The sequence below is a fragment of the Elephas maximus genome, chromosome 3, assembly GCF_024166365.1.
Source record: "Elephas maximus indicus isolate mEleMax1 chromosome 3, mEleMax1 primary haplotype, whole genome shotgun sequence".
Lineage (NCBI taxonomy): Eukaryota > Metazoa > Chordata > Mammalia > Proboscidea > Elephantidae > Elephas > Elephas maximus.
In genome coordinates, this window is record NC_064821.1 from 13,540,501 (window position 1) to 13,561,253 (window position 20,753).

Below are 20,753 nucleotides of genomic sequence, written 5' to 3' on the forward strand. Positions count from 1 at the left end.
TTGTGTTGTTAGGTACTGTCAAGTTAGTTCGGACTCATAGTGACCCTATGTACAAGAGAAGGAAATAATGCCTGGCCCTGTGCCATCCTCATAATCATGGTTATGCTTGAGACCATTGTTATAGCCACTGTGCCAATCCATCTCTTTGAAGGTCTTTCCTCTACTTTACCAAGCACGATTTCCTTCTCCAAGGACTGGTCCCTCCTGATAACATGTCAAAAGAACTTTGGTAACGGCAATGGCCAAATGGGTAAGAAATTTACTAAGAAATAACTCCAAGACAATTAAGAGTGGTAGTGACATAAGTAGAGTGTAATCAGGAAAGCAAAATAAAAAGGTACTGCAAACAATGCATGTGCATAAAGGTGATATTAAGAGGAAATGGGGGAGGTATTTTCCCACAAAGAAGGCATGAAAGGACTGATGAAAACTCAAAAAGTCAGCTCAGGTATGTATGTAAGTATCACCTCTTCAAAGCAAAAGAGATTATTGCCAACTGATTTATTTAAATTTAATTTCATCCCAACAAGACTGATCCTTCAAAGGATTCTTGCCTTCCTGGTGCTCCCTGACAATACAGCTCTGGGTAAGTCCTATCTCCACTCTTCTAAGATCTTTCCCTTGCTTCTCAGAGAGAAAAATTAGTGTGGTTGACATGGTGCTCATGGGGAAAGACAGATCATAAGGGATGATAGACAAGCACGTTTCCCTGATGCTGAACCAATACTTTGCTCCATGGTCTCTACAGACAGGTGTGAGTATATATTTTTGCAAAATATTCACATTAAATATGTAATAAACACTAACAAGGTCCCAAACCACAAATCTCTCTTTGCCCGAAAGTGACCCCTGAAGTCAATGCTCACATTTAGAACACATAAAGAGCCTTGAGGCTTTTAACAACATGATAATCAATTTAATTAATAGATTTTTACTTTCATGGTGGAAGTACTAGAGTCTAAGCACCATAAGGGCAGTGAAAACGCCTGACATGTTTGTCAAAGTATTCCAATTCCTCAACTCAAATCCTAGAAGGTCAGTAAGTAAAGTAAGTACAATATATTTATTTGCTAAATAAGTAAATAAGAAAAACGAAGGCACCCTTACCTGAGTCCAGGTTCCTCAAGGTATCCGTCATCACATCTGTGTAGAGTTTTCTCTGAGAAAAATCCAGCAAAGCCCACTCTTCCTGGGTAAATTCCACAGCTACATCCTCAAAGACCACCGAGTCCTAAAACGTCAAATATACTCTGGATCAGCAAGGTACCATTTTCCCCAACGTGTGCAAAAAGATGGGTAAGGCTGGCAGTCCTGAAGAACTGAAAATTCATAGGGAGGTCACACAGAGTTCTATGTTCTCCTCTAGACATTCGCCATCAGCATTGTCCCTTCACTGACTACATTTACCTATCATAGATTTAGCAATATCTCTTTTCTTTTTTGAAAAAAATTTTTTTTTTATTGCACTTTAGATTAAGGTTTACAAAACAAACTAGTTTCTCATTGAACAGTACACATATTGTTTTACGACATCGGTTAACATTTATTTCTGCTTTATCTTTATCATTTCTTTTTTTCTGGTGGCTGTGGGCTTCTTTTGCTGTTCTCTATTTGATCAAGTTGTGTTGCTGGAGTTTTGATTTTGTCCCTTCTTTTTTTGACGTGTGCATCTATTGGTATAAATTGACCTCTAAGGACTAGCTTTGCTGTGTCCCAAAGGTTTTGGTATGTGTTTCATTCTTAGGTTCTAGGAATTTTCTGATTCCATCTCTGATTTCTTCTATTACCCAGTGGTTTTTAAGAAGGGTGTTATTCAGTTTCCATGTAATTGATTTTTTTTCCTTGCTCTTCCTGTTGTTAATTTCTACTTTGATGGCATTGTAATCAGAGGATATAGTTTGTATTATTTCAATGTTTTGTATTTTGTTAAGGGTTGCTCTGTGGCCTAAGATGTGGTCTATTCTGGAGAACGCTCCATGTGCACTGGAAAAGAATGTGTACTTTGCAGCTGTTGGGTGGAGTGTTCTATATATGCCTATGAGGTCAAGTTGGCTGATTGTGCCCTTTAGCTCTTCTGTATCTTTGTTGGGTTTCTTTCCAGATGTTCTGTCCTTTACTGAGAGTGCTGTGTTGAAGTCTTCTACTGTTATTGTGGAACTGTCAGTTTCTCTTTTCAGTGCGTTAGAGTTTGTTTTATGTAGTTTGGAGCCCTGTCATAGGGTACGTAGATGTTTATTATGGGTAAGTCTACATGGTGGATCATCCCTTTAATCATTATATAGTGCCCTTCTTTGTCTTTTACGGTGGATTTTGTTTTAAAGTCTATTTTAGGTGAGATTAGTATTGCCACTCCTGCTCTCTTTTGGTAGTTATTTGCTTAATATGTTTTTTGCAATTGTTTGATTTTTAATACATTTATGTCTTTGTTTCTAAGGCATCTCTTGTAGACAGTATATTGATGGATCTTGTTTTTGTATCCATTCTGTCACTCTCTGTCTCTTTATGGGTGCATTTAGACCATTAAAAAAAATTTATTTATTTTACATTCAGTGTAATTACTGATAGCTGTGAGTTTATTGCTGTTATTTTGTAGTGTTTTGTTTGTTTGTTTTTTGTGGACATTTTCTCTGTTCCTCTTACTCTCCTGTGCTCAATTCCTTTTGTTTGTGGATTTCTTTTTCATTACTTTTTTTTTTTTATTGAGATTTTATGTTTTTCTCCTTTATTTTGATGAGTAGGTTTGTTAACTTTCTTTGTTGTTACCTTGAAATTTATCCTTATCTTCCCAGGTTTGAACCAGTCTATTATTACTTGGCATAGCCTTGCCTTCCTCTCCATTACAAAGTTCTATACCTACACTGTTTATTTCCTTTTTTATTGTTCTGATGTTGTTGTCGTTTACATATTAATCTCTCTAGTTCCCTGTTGTAATTCTTTTGGTTTTGGATAGTCCTTGAGAATTACTTTCCTAGGTTGGTATCTGACTGGTACAATCTAGATTCAGGCTGTGGTCTGATGTTGTTTGTTCTTAGACCAAAGGACTCCCTTTAATAATTCTTGCAAGTTTGGTTTGGTTTTTATATATTCCCTTACTTCTGTTTATCTGGACATGTCCTAATTTTACAATCATATTTGAATGAGAGTTTGCAAGATATAGTATTCTTGGTTAGCAATTTTTTTCTATCAAGATTTCATACATGTCATCCCATTGCCTTCTTGCCTGCATGGTTTCTGCTGAATAATCAGAGCTTACTCTTAGTGTTTCTTCTGTGTATGTGACTTTTTGTTTTTTTCGAGCTGCTCTCAGGATTTTTTGTTTGTCTTTGGTTTTAGTAAGTGTGATTATGATATGCCTTGGTGATTTTCTTTTGGGGTCTATCATATAAGGAGTTCCTTGAGCTTCTTGTATGGTCAGCTTTTCATCTTTCATGATATTAGGGAAGTTTTCTGTCAGCAATTATTCAATGATCCTCTCTGTGTTTTCATTTTCTCCCTGTTTTGGAAGTCCGATCACTCAAAATTTTTTGCTTTTCAACGAGAATGAAAATACTTCCTATCAAAACCTCTGGGACACAGCAAAAGCAGTGCTCAGAGGCCAATTTATATCAATAAACGCACACATACAAAAAGAAGAAAGAGCCAAAATCAGAGAACTGTCCCTACAACTTGAACAAATAGAAAGTGAGCAACAAAAGAATCCATCAGGCACCAGAAGAAAACAAATAATAAAAATTAGAGCTGAACTAAATGAATTAGAGAACAGAAAAACAATCGAAAGAATTAACAAAGCCAAAAGTTGGTTCTTTGAAAAAATCAACAAAATTGATAAACCATTGGCTAGACTGACTAAAGAAATACAGGAAAGGAAACAAATAACCCGAATAAGAAATGAGAAGGACCACATCACAACAGAACCAAATGAAATTAAAAGAATCATTTCAGATTATTATGAAAAATTGTACTCTAACAAATTTGAAAACCTAGAAGAAATGGATGAATTCCTGGAAAAACACTACCTACCTAAACTAACACATTCAGAAGTAACAACTAAATAGACCCATAACAAAAAAAGAGATTGAAACGGTAATCAAAAAACTCCCAACAAAAAAAAGCCCTGGCCCGGACGGCTTCACTGCAGAGTTCTACCAAACTTTCAGAGAAGAGTTAACACCACTACTACTAAAGGTATTCCAAAGCATAGAAAATGACGGAATACTACCCAACTCATTCTATGAAGCCACCATCTCCCTGATACCAAAACCAGGTAAAGACATTACAAAAAAAGAAAATTATAGACCTATATCCCTCATGAACATTGATGCAAAAATCCTCAACAAAATTCTAGCCAATAGAATCCAACAACACATCAAAAAAATAATTCACCCTGATCAAGTGGGATTTATACCAGGTATGCAAGGCTGGTTTAATATCAGAAAAACCATTAATGTAATCCATCACATAAATAAAACAAAAGACAAAAACCACATGATCTTATCAATTGATGCAGAAAAGGCATTTGACAAAGTCCAACACCCGTTCATGATAAAAACTCTCACCAAAATAGGAATTGAAGGAAAATTCCTCAACATAATAAAGGGCATCTATGCAAAGCGAACAGCCAATATCACTCTAAATGGAGAGAACCTGAAAGCATTTCCCTTGAGAACGGGAACCAGACAAGGATGCCCTTTATCACCGCTCTTATTCAACATCGTGTTGGAAGTCTTAGCCACGGCAATTAGGCTAGACAAAGAAATAAAAGGTATCCGGATTGGCAATGAAGAAGTAAAGTTATCACTATTTGCAGATGACATGATTATATACACAGAAAACCCTAAGGAATCCTCCAGAAAACTACTGAAACTAATAGAAGAGCTTGGCAGAGTCTCAGGTTATAAAATAAACATACAAAAATCACTTGGATTCCTCTACATCAACAAAAAGAACACCAAAGAGAAAATAACCAAATCAATACTATTCACAGTAACCCCCAAGAAGATAAGATACTTAGGAATAAATCTTACCAAAGATGTAAAAGACCTATACAAAGAAAACTACAAAGCTCTACTACAAGAAATTCAAAAGGACATACTTAAGTGGAAAAACATACCCTGCTCATGGATAGGAAGACTTAACATAGTAAAAAGGTGTATTCTACCAAAAGCCATCTATACATTTAACGCACTTCCGATCCAAATTCCAATGTCATATTTTAAGGGGATAGAGAAACAAATCACCAATTTCATATGGAAGGGAAAGAAGCCCCGGATAAGCAAAGCACTACTGAAAAAGAAGAAGAAAGTGGGAGGCCTCACCTTACCTGACTTCAGAACCTATTATACAGCCACAGTAGTCAAAACAGCCTGGTATTGGTACAACAACAGACACATAGACCAATGGAACAGAATTGAGAACCCAGACATAGATCCATCCACGTATGAGCAGCTGATATTTGACAAAGGACCAGTGTCAATTAACTGGGGAAAAGATAGCCTTTTTAACAAATGGTGCTGGCATAACTGGATACCCATTTGCAAAAAAATGAAACAGGACCCATACCTCACACCATGCACAAAAATTAACTCCAAGTGGATCAAAGACCTAAACATAAAGACTAAAACGATAAAGATCATGGAAGAAAAAATTGGGACAACCCTAGGAGCCCTAATACAAGGTATAAACAGAATACAAAGCATTACCAAAAATGATGAAGAGAAACCCGATAACTGGGAGCTCCTAAAAATCAAACACCTATGCTCATCTAAAGACTTCTCCAAAAGAGTAAAAAGACCACCTACAGATTGGGAAAGAATTTTCAGCTATGACATCTCCGACCAGCGCCTGATCTCTAAAATCTACATGATTCTGTCAAAACTCAACCACAAAAAGACAAACAACCCAATCAAGAAGTGGGCAAAGGATATGAACACACATTTCACTAAAGAAGATATTCAGGCAGCCAACAGATGCATGAGAAAATGCTCTCGATCATTAGCCATTAGAGAAATGCAAATTAAAACTACGATGAGATTCCATCTCACACCAACTAGACTGGCATTAATCCAAAAAACACAAAATAATAAATGTTGGAGAGGCTGCGGAGAGATTGGAACTCTCATACACTGCTGGTGGGAATGTAAAATGGTACAACCACTTTGGAAATCTATCTGGCATTATCTTAAACAGTTAGAAATAGAACTACCATACAACCCAGAAATCCCACTCCTCGGAATATACCCTAGAGATACAAGAGCCTTCATACAAACAGATATATGCACACCCATGTTTATTGCAGCTCTGTTTACAATAGCAAAAAGTTGGAAGCAACCAAGGTGTCCATCAACGGATGAATGGGTAAATAAATTGTGGTATATTCACACAATGGAATACTACACATCGATAAAGAACAGTGACGAATCTCTGAAACATTTCATAACATGGAGGAACCTGGAAGGCATTATGCTGAGCGAAATGAGTCAGAGGCAAAAGGACAAATATTGTATAAGACCACTATTATAAGATCTTGAGAAATAGTAAACCTGAGAAGAACACATACTTTTGTGGTTACGAGGCGGGGAGGGAGGGAGGGTAGGAGAGGGTTTTTTATTGATTAATCAGTAGATAAGAACTGCTTTAGGTGAAGGGAAAGACAACACTCAATACATGGAAGGTCAGCTCAATTGGACTGGACCAAAAGCAAAGAAGTTTCCGGGATAAAATGAATGCTTCAAAGGTCAGCGGAGCAAGCGCGGGGGTCTGGGGAACATGGTTTGCGGGGACTTCTAAGTCAATTGGAAAAATAATTCTATTATGAAATCATTCTGCATCCCACTTTGAAATGTGGTGTCTGGGGTCTTAAATGCTAACAAGCGGCCATTTAAGATGCAGCAATTGGTCTCAACCCACCTGGAGCAAAGGAAAATGAAGAACACCAAGGCCACACGACAACTAAGAGCCCAAGAGACAGAAAGGGCCACATGAACCAGAGACCTACATCATCCTGAGACCAGAAGAACTAGGTGGTGCCCGGCCACAATCGATGACTGCCCTGACAGGGAGCACAGCAGAGGACCCCTGAGGGAGCAGGAGATCAGTGGGATGCAGACCCCAAATTCTCATAAAAAGACCAAACTTAATGGTCTGACTGAGACTAGAGGAATTCCGGCGGCCATGCTCCCCAGACCTTCTGTTGACACAGGACAGGAACCATCCCCGAAGACAACTCATCAGACATGAAAGGGACTGGTCAGCGGGTGGGAGAGAGATGCTGATGAAGAGTGAGCTAATTATAACAGGTGGACACTTGAGATTGTGTTGGCAACTCTTGTCTGGAGGGGGGATGGGAGGATAGAGAGAGAGGGAAGCAGGCAAAATTGTCAAGAAAGGAGAGACTGAAAGGGCTGACTCAAGAGGGGGAGAGCAAGTGGGAGTAGGGAGTGAGATGTATGTAAACTTATATGTGACAGACTGATTGGATTTGTAAATGTTCACTTGAAGTTTAATAAAAGTTATAAAAAAAAAAATTTTTGCTTTTGATAGTATCCCACATTCTCAGGGTGTCTTAATTTTTCTTTGATCCTTTTTCTTATTTTTCCTCAGAGTTGGATCCAAGTGTATGTCTTCAATTTTGATGATTCTGTCTTCCATCATTTCAAACCTGCTCCTCAGCCTTTCTATGACAGTGTCCACTTCTGAAATCTTGTTTATATTTTAGATTTCTAATTGTTGTTTTCATATGATTTCTACTTGTGAATTTATTTTGACATTTTATTCCTGTATTCTTTTCCTGAATTCTTCCATTTTTTGTATTTTCCGTGACCCCCATGTGTCTGTCAGTTTCTCCTACTGTGGGGGCTTCCATGTTGGTGTGATGCTGGAAGCTATGACACTGGTATTTAGATACCAGTAGAGTCACCCATGGAGGAGAGGTTTCAGCTGAGCTTCCAGACTAGGAAGAAGGATGCAGCAGCAGAATTAGTCAGTGAAAACCTTATGAACAGCAGTGGAATACTGTCTGATATAGGGCCAGAAGATGAGTCCCCAGGTTGGAAGGCACTCAAAAGATGACTGGGGAAGATCTGCCTCCTCAAAGTAGAGTGAACCTTAATGATGTGGACGGAGTCAAGCTTCTGGGACCTTCATTTATTGATGTGGCATGACTCAAAATGAGAAGAAACAGCTGCAAACATCCATTAATATTTGGAATGTGGAATGTATGAAAATAGGAAAACTAGAAATCGTCAAAAGTGAAATGGAATGCATAAACATCGATATCCTAGGCATTAGTGAGCTGAAATGGACTGGTATTGGCCATTTTGAATTTGACAATCATATAGTCTACTACACTGGGAATGACAACTTGAAGAGGAATGGTGCTGCATTCATCGTCAAAAAGAACATTTCAAGATGTACCCTGAAGTACAAGGCAATCAGTGATAGGATAATATCCATACACCTACAAGGAAGACCAGTTAATGTGACTATTGTTCAAATTTATGCACCAACCGCTAAGGCCAAAGATGAAGAAATTGAAGATTTGTATCAGCTTCTGCAGTCTGAAATTGATCGAACATCCAATCTGGGTGCATTGATAACTAATGGTGACTGGAATGCAAAAGTTGGAAACAAAGAAGGATCGGTAGTTGGAAAATATGGCCTTGGTTATAGAAACAACACCATCGATCAAATAATAGAATTTTGCAAGACCAATGACTCCTTCATTGAGAATACATGTTCTCACCAACATAAATGGTGACTATACACATGGACCTCACCAGATGGAATACAAAGGAATCAAATTGACTATATCTGTGGAAAGAGATGATAGAAAAGCTCAATATCAGTCAAAACAAGGCTATGGGCCGGCTGTGGAACACACCATCAATTACTCATATACAAGTTCAAGCTGAAACTGAAGAAAATCAGGGAAAATCCACGAGAGCCAAAATACAACCTTGAGTATATCCCATCTAAATTTAGAGACCATCTCATTAATAGATTTGACACGTTGAACTCCAATGACCGAAGACCAGATGAGTTGTGGAATGACATCAAGGGCATCACACATGAAGAAAGCAAGAGGTCACTGAAAAGACAGGAAAGAAAAGAAAAGACCAAGATGGATGTCAGTGGAGACTCTGAAACTTGTTCGCGAAATTCGAGCAGCTAAATCAAAAGGAAGAAATGATGAAGTAAAAACACTGAACAGAAGATTTCAAAGGGCAGCTTGAGAAGACAAATTAAAGTATTATAATGACATGTGCAAAGACTTGGAGATAGAAAACCACAGGGGAAGAACATGCTCAGCGTGTCTCAAGCTGAAAGAACTGAAGAAAAAATTCAAGCCTCGAGTTGCAATAGTGAAGGATTCTACGCAGAAAATATTAAACGATGCAGAAAGCATCAAAAGAAGATGGAAGGACTACACAGAGTCATTACACCAAAAAGAATTAGTCGACATTCAACTATTTCAAGAGGTGGCAGATGATCAGGAGCTGATGGTACTGAAGGAAGAAGTCCAAGCTGCACTGAAGGCAATGGCAAAAAAACAAGGCTCCAGGAATTGACAGAATATCAACTGATATGTTTCAGTAAACGGATTCAGGGCTTGAAGTGCTCACTCTTCTATGCCAAGAAATCTGGAAGACACCTGCCTGGCCAGCCAACTGGAAAAGATCTATACCTATTTCCAAGAAAGCTGATCCAACCGAATGCGAAAATTATCAAACAACATCATCGCATTCAAGCAAAATTTGGCTGAAGATCATCCAAAAGCATCTGCAGCAGTATATCCACAGCGAACTGCTGGAAAACAGGCCGGATTCAGAAGAGGATGTGGAACCTGGGATATCATTGCTGATGTCAGATGGATCCTGGCTGAAAGCAGAGAACACTAGAAGGCTGTTTACCTGTGTTTTATTGACTATGCAAAAGCATTAGACTGTGTGGATCATAACAAATTATGGATAACATTGCAAAGAATGGGAACTCTAGAACACTTAACTGTGCTCATGAGGAACATGTACACAGATCAAGAGGCAGTTGTTCAGACAAAACACGGGGATACTGCGTGGATTAAAGTCAGGAAAGGTGTGCATCAGAGTTGTATTCTTTCACCATTAACTACTCAATCTGTATGCTGAGCAAATAATCCGAGAAGCTGGGCTATATGAAAAACAGGGCATCAGGATTGGAGGAAGATTCATTAACAACCTGCGTTATGCAGATGACACAACCCTGCTTGTTGAAAGTGAAGAGGTCTTGAAGCACTTACTAATAAAGATCAAAGACCACAGCCTTCAGTATGGATTACACCTCAATATGAAGAAAACAAAAATCCTCACAACTGGACCAATAAGCCACATCGTGATAAACGGAGGAAAGATTGAAGTTTTCAAGGATTTCATTTTACTTGGATCCACAATTAACACCCATTGAAGCAGCAGTCAAGAAATCAGAAGATGTATTACAGTGGGCAAATCTGCTGCAAAGGACCTCTTTGAAGTGTTAAAAAGCAAAGATGTTACCTTGAAGACTAAGATGCACCTGACCCAAGCCATGGTATTTTCAATTGCATCACATGCATGTGAAAGCTGGACAATGAATAAGGAAGACTGAAGAATTGATGCCTTTGAATTGTGGTGCAGGCGAAGAATATGGAATATTCTCTGGACTGCCAAAAGAAACTAATAAATCTGTCTTGGGAGAAGTACAACCAGAATGCTTCTTAGAAGCAAGGATGTCGAGACTGCATCTTATATACTTTGGACATATTGTTAGGAGGGATCAGTCCCTGGAGAAGAGCATCATGGTTGGTAAAGTAAAGGGTCAGTGGAAAAGAGGAAGACTCTCAATGAGATGTATTGATGCAGTGACTGTAACAATGGGCTCAAGCATAACAATTGTAAGGATGGCGCAGGACAGGGCAGCGTTTCGGTCTGTGGTACACATGGTCACTGTGAGTCAGAATCGACTCGACCATACCTAACGACAACAATTTTCCATGAATTTGTCTATTTTTCCTCATTTTTGCTTCAACTCTTGAATAGCTCTGAATATTAGAGATTTGAATTCTTTGTCAGGTAGTTCTAATGCCTTTCTTCTACTGGAAAGTCATCTGGTGTTTTATTTTGGATGCCTACTGGAGCCATGCTGTCCTTTTTTCTTTTTAATATGTTTTGATATTGTCTGCTGTCTTCAGGACATTCAGTAGTTATTTTCTTCGTTTATTGATTGTAGATCTTTTTGTTTTGTCCTGCTCTTTGGTTTTATTTGGTTATTCCTGAGCAGGTGTGCTGTGCATTCTGTGTTGTTTGCTCTTCTGTGGTCACGAGCTTTTCACCTCCTTGTGCAATGGGCAGGTCCAGCTGACGGGAACAGGCTGGGATGGGTTGTTTGTGGCACATACTGGGGCCAACAGGGTGGGCTGGGAATCAGTGCTGGGCAGGTTCTAGTAGGCTGTGCTTGTGCTTGTGCTGCTCAGGGGTGTGATGTTCAGTTCACAGTGCAGGTAGGCAGGAAGGAGGCGGGAGGTTGTGATGTGTGGAGCCAATATGGGTATGGGAAAGAGGAGAGAGCAGAGAGAGAGACAGGAACCAAAAACAAACAATGAGTGCTAAGGGAGTTTGCCTTTGGAGTGGAGAGATGAGAAACCAAGCAATGGAGAAAAACTAAAAGGGAAAAATAAAAAAAACTGGATAAAAATTTGAAAAGAAAGAAAAACAGCCTCCAGGGGTCCCAACGGTGTGGCTGCAAAGACCTGGGAGTGACTCCCAGGCTTCACAGTATAACCTGGCTAGAGGGGGTACAGATGTCACACAGTGCCAGGTAGTCGGGATACAGGAAAAGAAGGTAAGTGTAGAGAGACAAGAACTGAGAAATGAAGAAAGACAGAAAAGAAAGAGAGAGAGGAAAAAAGAAATGCCCTCCAGAGATCCCATGGACTGGGGAAGTGGCTCCTAAGCCGTACAGTGCAGCCCAGCTAGAAAGGGCTCTCAAGCCATGAAAAGAAAAAAAAAAAAAAAAAACACACACACAAAAATAGAGCAGAATAAAGCAAAACAAAGCAAAAAAACAAAATAAAGCCCCGAGGATCCTACCACCGTGGTGTTGCGCACTGCAGGAGTGGTTCCCCAGTCGAGTGGCACATCACAGCCTTTCAAGATGAAGCAAAGATAGCACAGAGAGCCAGGTGTTGAAAAGAAAGGGGAGAGAGGTGATGGGAGGCACCGAAGAAACCAAAGGAAATGGAAAAAAGCAACAACTGCAACTGAAAAATGGCACTCAGGGAGCTGGCCACTGTTGATGGAGTGAATTTAAGCGGCGCAGGGTGGAAGCAGTTGCCTCCTGGCCAGGAGATTGCAGCTGGTGGGAAGCAGAGGAGGCCGGGGTAGGCAGGAGATGGGTGGGGGTTAGGTAAGCATATATCGCTGGTTACCAGGTGCTGTAACCTGCTGGGAACTTCGTGAAGCTGCTTTCCTGTACACCTTGTCCACCAATCTCCAACATGGGTGGGGCAAATCCAAGCGGCAGGGATACTGCACTTCCTGGCCGGCCACGCTACCACTGTCAGCCAGGAAGCACGGAGGCAGAGCAACGGGGAGAGGATGGAGAGTGAGAGAGCGTGCATCTCTGGTTACCGGGTGCTCTGTCTACTGCTGGGAGCTCCTTGAAGCTGCTTTCCTGTGCTCCCTGTCTGCTGATCTCCAACAGGAGTCCAAGATGGCAGATCCATACTGTGTTAGCCAGTAGGGAACTCCACATGTATCTCTCCTCGCTCTCTGTCTCTGTCAGTTTCTTCTCCCATTCGGTGCTTGGCTGAATTCTTTATCTCTTCATTTGACACTTTGGGTTTCAGGAGTGACGTTTGTCTCTGTTTTACTTAGTTTTTTGGGTCTTTGCTGTGGAGGGACAGCGTGGGGCTTCTGTCTATGGCACCATGTTGGCCGGAAGTCCGCCATATTTAGCAATATTTCTAACACACTAAACTTACCTCTCCACAGTTTGACTATGACCTATACAGTCTTATTCCTCTCTATGTTTAAGGTTCAGAACAGGCAGAAAACATACCAGAAAGAAAAAAATATCCTCTATGAATGAAAGACTTATTTCCATATTCAGATCACCATTTCTTTGTGGAAAAAATTCAATTCACTCCTTCCATAAGACCCACTAGAACACACAACAAAACATGAAGCACAGGGCGAAAGCAAGGTGAGCTATTAATAACTAGGAAAGACTGAGGGACTGGCAGCTTTTCCTATTGATTGAATAAACAAAGCAAGTAACAGAACCAGACTCAGATATGGCAGAAATTTTGGAATTAATAAACCGAGAATTTAATACTGCTATGATTCATATAGGAAACTCAGGTGGCACAGTGGTTAAGTGCTATCTATGGCTACTACTCAAAAGGCCAGCAGTTCGAATCCACCAGGTGCTCCTTGGAAACTCTATGGGGCAGTTCTACTCTGTCTTACAGGGTCATTGGGAGTTGGAATTGACTTGACAACAATGGGTTTTTTTTTTTTTTTAATGATTCATATCACCTCCATGCATCTGTCACTTTGTCGACTGCGTGGATCACAACAAATTATCGATAACATTGAGAAGAGTGAGAAATCCAGAACACTTAACTGTCTTCATGAGGAACTTGTACACATCAAGAGGCAGTCATTCAAACAGAACAAGGGGATACTGCGGGGTTTAAAGTCAGGAATGGTGTGAGGCAGGGTTGTATCCTTTCACCATACTCATTCAATCTGTATGCTGAACAAATAATACGAGAAGCTGGACTATATGAAGAAGAACAAGGCATCAGGACTGCAGGAAGACTAACAACCTGCATTATGCAGATGACACAAACTTGCTTGCTGAAAGTGAAGAGGACTTGAAACACTTACTGATAAAGATCAAAGACCACAGCCTTCAGTATGGATTGCACCTCAACATAAAGAAAACAAAAATCCTCACAGCTGGACTGATAAGTAACATCATGATAAAGAGAGAAAAGATTGAAGTTGTCAAGGATTTCATTTTACTTGAATCCATAATCAACAGCCCAGGAAGCAGCAGTAAAGAAATCAAACGACACATTGCACTGGGCAAATCTTCTACAAAAGACCTCTTTAAAGTGTTAAAAAGCAAAAATGTCATCTTGAATATTAATGACCCAAGCCATAACGTTTTCAGTCGCCTCATACTTATGCAAAAGCTGAACAATGAATACAGAAAACTGAAGAAGAATAGATGCCTTTGAATTATGGTGCTGGTGAAGAATCCTGAATATACCATGGATTGCCAAAAAAATGAACAAATCTGTCTAGGAAGAAGCACAGCCAGAATGCTTCTTAATACCAAGGATGGTGAGACTTCGTTTCCCATACTTTGGACACGTTATTAGGAAGGGCCAATCCCTGGAGGGAAACCCTGGTGGCATAGTGGTTAAGAGCTACGGCTGCTAACCAAAAGGTCGGCAGTTTGCATTCGCCAGGCGCTCCTCGGAAACCCTGTGGGGCAGTTCTACTCTGTCCTTTGGGTGCTATGAGTTGGAACTGCCTTGATGGCAACAGGTTTTTTTTGAATCCCTGGAGGATATCATGCTTGATAACATGGAAAGTCAGTGAAAAAACAGGAAGACCCTTGAAGAGATGGATTGATACAGTGGCTGCAACAATGGTATCAAGCATAAGAACAACAGTGAGAATGGCACAGGATTGGGCAGCGTTTCATTTTGTTGTACATAGGGTTGCTAGGAGTTGGAACCAACTCAGTGGCACCTAACAACAACCTAAAAACAATGATTCATATAAAAAAGCAAACTACATAGAGAAGAGATGGCTAACGTGAGCAGGGAGATAGAAATGCTAAGAAAAACCAACAGGAAATCCTAGAAATAAAAAACACTCTAATAGAAATGAAGACTGCCTTTAATGGGATCAACAATAGACTAGACACGGCCAAGGAAAAAGCCGGGAGCTTTAAAATAGGTCAATAAAAAGATGCAAAACTGAAATACAAAGAAAAACGAGTGAAAAAAGTGGAACAGAATATTCAAAAACTGTGATCCAAAAGGTGTAACATGAGCATAATGAGAATATTAAAAAAAAGGGAGAGAAATTAAATATTTGAAGTAATAATGGCTGAAAATTTTACAAAATTAATGACACACCCAAAACTACAGATCCAGAAGTTGCAGAAAATCAAACACAGAAAGAAAAACAAAAAAGAATCCACAGGGGGGAAAAAAAAACACATCTGTATAAGAAACCCTGGTGGTGTTGTGGTCAAGTGCTATGGCTGCCAACCAAGAGGTTGGCAGTTTGAATCTGCCAGGCGCTCCTTGGAAACTCTATGGAGCAGTTCTACTCTGCCCTATAGAGTCACTATGAGTCGGAATTGACTCGATGGCAGTGGGTTTGGTTTTTTTTTTTTTTTGGTTATATAGGAGAAAGACTAGGTATTTCCGACTTGCCTTCAGAAGCCACCCAAGCAAGATGACGCCGGAATTGAAATACTGAAGAACTGCATGAAGAAAACAACCAACTTAGAATTCTGCCTCTAGCAAAATTATCCTTTAAAATTGAAGGAAAAGTATAGGCATTCTCAGAGTAACAAATATTGATGTAATTTGAAGCCAGTATATCTGTCTTGAGAGAAACGTTAAGGGAAGTTTTTCGCAGAAGAGAAGGAAAATGATATAGTCAGAAACTTAGATTCATAAAAAGGATGGAAGTGCTTTAGAGGAAAAAAGAAAAGAAGGTAAAATATTTTAATCTTTCTTATTCTTATCTAACAGATAAGTTTGTTAAAAATAATAGCAGCCACAATAGAATCAGTGATTACACTGTATAGACAAATGAAACGAAGTACAACATTATAAGGCACAAGAGGGAAGAACTGGAAATAGTGTTTTAAGATATTTGCACTATCAGTTAAGAGGCATAGTTTAAGTTTAAAGTGGACTGGATTAGTTATGAATACATGAAAATTATAATCACTAAAAACCTAAAAAAAAGAAATATACATGTTTCCCCCACTATTTGAAGGTACAGCATTCCTATGAAACCTTTCATAAGCTGAAATGGCATAAAGCAAAGAAACAACTACCATTAAATTATAAGCCAAAAATTTTTGAGTGCTCCCAAACCCAAAAAATAACCTGCCAAATAACACATAAAACCTAAAATAACACTAACATATAGCAAAAGGAGGAATGATATGATAAATAAAGCCAGATAAAGCACTTAGGCTCAAAGACACAGTTCAAAGCTATGGTGGCTTGATACTGAGATCTGAGTGTAGCTCCTGGGGAAAGAGCTTGGTCAGAAGAGAGACATCACCTTACTGGGACACAGGCCCTGGGGGCACCCCCTTCCCAGGTTAAGGGTGCCACCCCCTGGGTCATCAGGCTTCCCAGCTCATGTGTCTGAGTATCCAGCATCTCAGCCTTCCCGGAAGGGCTGTGAACCACCCCCCACAGCCCAGGGGTGGCCAAGGCTAGGCGGAGAGGGGGTGAGGTTACGGTAGAGACAGCAAAGTGCCTGCCAAAAGCAAGGAAGGAGGGGACGAATCAGCCGCTCCTCCCGGTCTTAGTCATCTAGTGCTGCTATAACAGAAGCACCACAAGTTGACGGCTTTAACAAAACAGAAGTTTATTCTCTCACAGTCTGGTATGCTAGAAGTCCAAATTCAGGGAGTCAGCTCCAGGGGGAAGGCTCTATCAACTGTAAAGGAAAGTCCTTGTCATCAATCTTCCCCTGGACTAGGAGCTTCTCAGTGGAGGGACCCTGGGCCCAAGGACGAGTTCTTCTGGTGGAAATACTTTCTTGGTGGTATGAGGTTCACCAGTTTCTCTGCTTGTCTCTCTCTTTTATTATCTCAAAAGAGATTGTCTCAATACAGTCCAATCTTGTAAACTGAGTCCTGCCTCATTAACATAACTGGTACTAATTCCATCTCATCAACATCATAAACAGGATTTATAACACACAGGAAAATCATATCATATAACAAAATAGTGGACAATCACACAATGCTGGGAATCACAGACTAGCCAAATTGACAGATATTTTAGGGGGACATAATTCAATCCATGACACCTCCCCACCCTTACCAGCACCTGGGATTCCAGGCATGAGGAGACAGACTGAGTCAGAAGATAGCACATCCTGGGGAGGGGGACGATTTGGCCCAGCTCCAGGATGCCCCCACTACAGGCTCTCTAGGTGGAGAGGGTGGAGACCAGCCCCCTTGTTGTCTGCCCACGAATCTCTGGGTGGCTGGAGACTGTGGATCATGCCCTGCCTAGGAGCCTCAAAAGAGGGGGGTAGACAAAAGAAGTTTAGTGGGGAAGGGGTGTGCTGAGGAAAGGAGACGGTCACCGAACAGGTAGGGGTGGTTGCAGACTGGCGGTGCTGCCCATTTCCCACCCTTAGGGAGCTGCGGAAAGCCGGAGGTAGGGACAACACCACTTCCACTGACTAGGGTGCGTGCTTCCGCTTTAACAGCTCACTGCAAAACAAATGCTGGAACCCTATTTCTGCTTTTTGCCTTTTTTGGTGAAAGCAAAAATCCTCCTCACATTTCTCTCGGTTAGCAAAAACAGACACCAACAAAGATCCTTTCTAAAAGTGAAGTGGCGTACAGTGAACTTTCAAAAAGCAAGGAACACCTGTATTTTTTCCCCTTTTTGTGGAAGGAAAATGGAAGCACATAAAATACTCAATTAAAACAGGAAAAGGGATCAGAGGAGCAGAATTGAGCAACTGGAAGGGAGAATTGGTGAGACTGAAGATAAAGCACGTGGCACCAATACATTCAAAGAAAAAGTGGATAAAAGCATTTAAAAAAATGATGAAACCCTAGGAATCATGTGGGACTCCATCGAGAGAAGTAACCTACGAGTGACTGGAGTACCAGAACAGGGAGGAATAACAGAAAATACAGAGAATTGTTGAAGATTTGTTGGCAGAAAACTTCCCTGATGTTGTGAAAAATAAGAAGATATCTATCCAAGATGCTCATTGAGCTCTACGTAAGGTAGATGTTAAAAGAAAGTCACCAAGACATTTTATAATCAAACTTGCCAAAACCAAAGATAGAGAATTTTAACAGCAGCTACGGATAAATGAAAAGTCATCTACAAAAGAGAGTCAATAAGAATAAGCTCAAACTACTTGGCAGAAACCACGCAGGCAAGAAGGCTATGTATGGGATGACTTATATAAAGTGGAAAAAAATTGCCAGTCAAGAATCACATATCCAGCAAAACTGTCTCTCAAATATGAAGGTGAAATTAGGACATTTCCACATTAACAGAAGTTTAGGGAATTTGAAACTAAACCAAAACTACAAGAAATAGTAAATGGAGTTCTTGGCTTAGAAAATCAATAATATCAGGTATCGACCCAAGACTAGGACACTGGACAGAGCAACCAGATGTCAATTCGGAGAGGGAAATCACAAAAATAAATCACGGTTAAAAACAAAACAACAACAACAAAAAACGCTCAACAGGAGAGCAGTGGGATGCAGACCCCAAATCCTCATAAAAAGACCAGACTTAATGGTCTGACTGAGACTAGAAGGACCCCGGTGGTCATGGTCCCTAGACCTTCTGTTGGCCCAGGACAGGACATTCCCAAAGCCAACTCTTCAAACAGGGATTGGACTGGACAATGGGTTGGAGAGGGATGCTGGTGAGGAGTGAGCTTCTTGGATCAGGTGGACACTTGAGACTATGTTGGCATCTCCTGCCTGGAGGGGAGATGAGAGGGTGGAGGGGGTTAGAAGCTGGCGAAATGGACATGAAAAGAGAGAATGGAGGGAGAGACTGGGCTGTCTCACTGGGGGAGTATGTAGCAAGGTGTATATGAGTTTTTGTGTAAGAGACTGGCTTGATTTGTTAACTTTCACTTAAAGCACAATAAAAATTAAAAAAAAAAGCTCAAAACAGGGAAACAGCAATGTCATTATGTAAAAGCACACAACATAACACAATAAAGAGGGACTAAGAAATGTAGTCATAGATCTTTCATATGGAGAGGAAGATTAGGCGAAATAAAAGTTAGGTTTAAACTTAGAAAAATAGGGGTAAATATTAAGGTAGCCACAAAGGAGACTAACAGTCCTACTCACCAAAATAAAATACAAGAAAAAAATAGAGACTCAGCACAAACAAAATCAACAACAACAAATAGGAGGAAAAGACAACATTTAAACTACTCAGCACAAAAAATTAAACGGGAAAAAGAAACTGTCAACAACACACAAAAAGACATCAAAATGACAGCACTAAACTCATACCTATCCATAATTACATTGAACATAAATGGACTAAATGCACCAATAAAGAAACAGAGAGTGGCAGGATAGATAAAATAACACAATCTGTCTATATGCTCCCTACAAGAGACACACCTTAGATTTGGAGACACAAACAAACTAAAACTCCAAGGATGAAAAAAAATATCAAGCAAACAACGATCAAAATAGAGCAGGAGTGGCAATATTAATTTCTGACAAAATAGACTTTAAAGTTAAATCCACCTCAAAGGATAATGAAGGATACTATATGATCAAAGGGACAATATAAAAGGAGGATATTACCATATTAAATATTTATGCACCCAATGACACGGCTGCAAGATACATAACACAAACTCTAAGAGCATTGAAAAGTGAGACAAACAGCTCCACAATTATAGTATGAAACTTCAACATGCCACTTTCGGAGGACAGAATATCAAGAAAGAAGTTCAATAAAGACACAGGACATCTAAATGCCACAATCAACCAACTTGACCTTACAGACATATACAGAACACTGCACCCAACAGCAGCCAAGTATACTTTCTTTTCCAACGCACATGGAACATTCTCTAGGACAGACCACATATTAGGTCATAAAGCAAGCCTTAGAAGAAACCAAAACATCAAAATATTACAAAGCATCTTCTCTGATCATAAGGCCATAAAAGTAGAAATCAGTAACAGAATAAGCAGGGAAAAGAAATGAAACACTTGGAAACTGAACAATACCCTGCTCAAAGAAGGCTGGGTTATAGAAGACATTAAGGATGGAATAAAGAAATTCATAGAATCCAATGAGAATGAGAACACTTCCTATCAGAACCTTTGGGATACAGCAAAAGCAGTGCTTAAGAGATCAATTTATATCAATAAATGCACACACCCAGAAAGAAGGGCCAGAGTCAAAGAATTATCCCTACAACTTGAACAAATAAAAAGAAAGCAACAAAAGAAACGTCAGGCACCAGAAGAAAGCAAATAATAAAAATTAGAGCAGAATTAAATGAAATAGAGAACAGAAAAACAACTGAAAGAGTTAATAAGACCAAAAGCTGGTTCTTTGAAAAAATTAACAAAATTGATAAACCACTGGCAAAACTGCCAAAAGAAAAACAGGAGAGGAAGCAAATAACCTGAATAACAAATTAGATGGGTGATATTACAACAGACCCATTGGAAATTAAACGAATCATATCAGATTACTACAAAAAATTGTACTCTAACAAATTTGAAAACCTAGAAGAAATGGATAAATTTCTAGAAACACACTACCTACCTAAACTAACACAAACAGAGGTAAAACAACTAAGTAAAACCATAACAAGAGATTGAAAAGGTAATTAAAAAACTCCCAACAAAAAAAAGCCCTGCCTCGGACGGCTTCACTGCAGAGCTCTACCAAACTTTCAGAGGAGAGCTAACACCACTACTACTAAAGGTAT

General features: G+C 39.8%; 2 protein-coding genes across 2 annotated transcripts in view; one reads left to right on the forward strand and one right to left on the reverse strand.

Annotated features, from left to right (window-relative positions):
* Positions 1-20,753, forward strand: part of ZNF558 (zinc finger protein 558) — a 386,595-nt gene that overhangs the window by 98,646 nt on the left and 267,196 nt on the right. The window lies entirely within an intron of this gene.
* Positions 1-20,753, reverse strand: part of LOC126074015 (zinc finger protein 883-like) — a 34,847-nt gene that overhangs the window by 4,525 nt on the left and 9,569 nt on the right. The window contains exon 3 of the mRNA XM_049881356.1: positions 1,108-1,231. Coding sequence (XP_049737313.1) covers positions 1,108-1,231 — 124 coding nt within the window. The remainder of the gene's footprint in view (positions 1-1,107; positions 1,232-20,753) is intronic.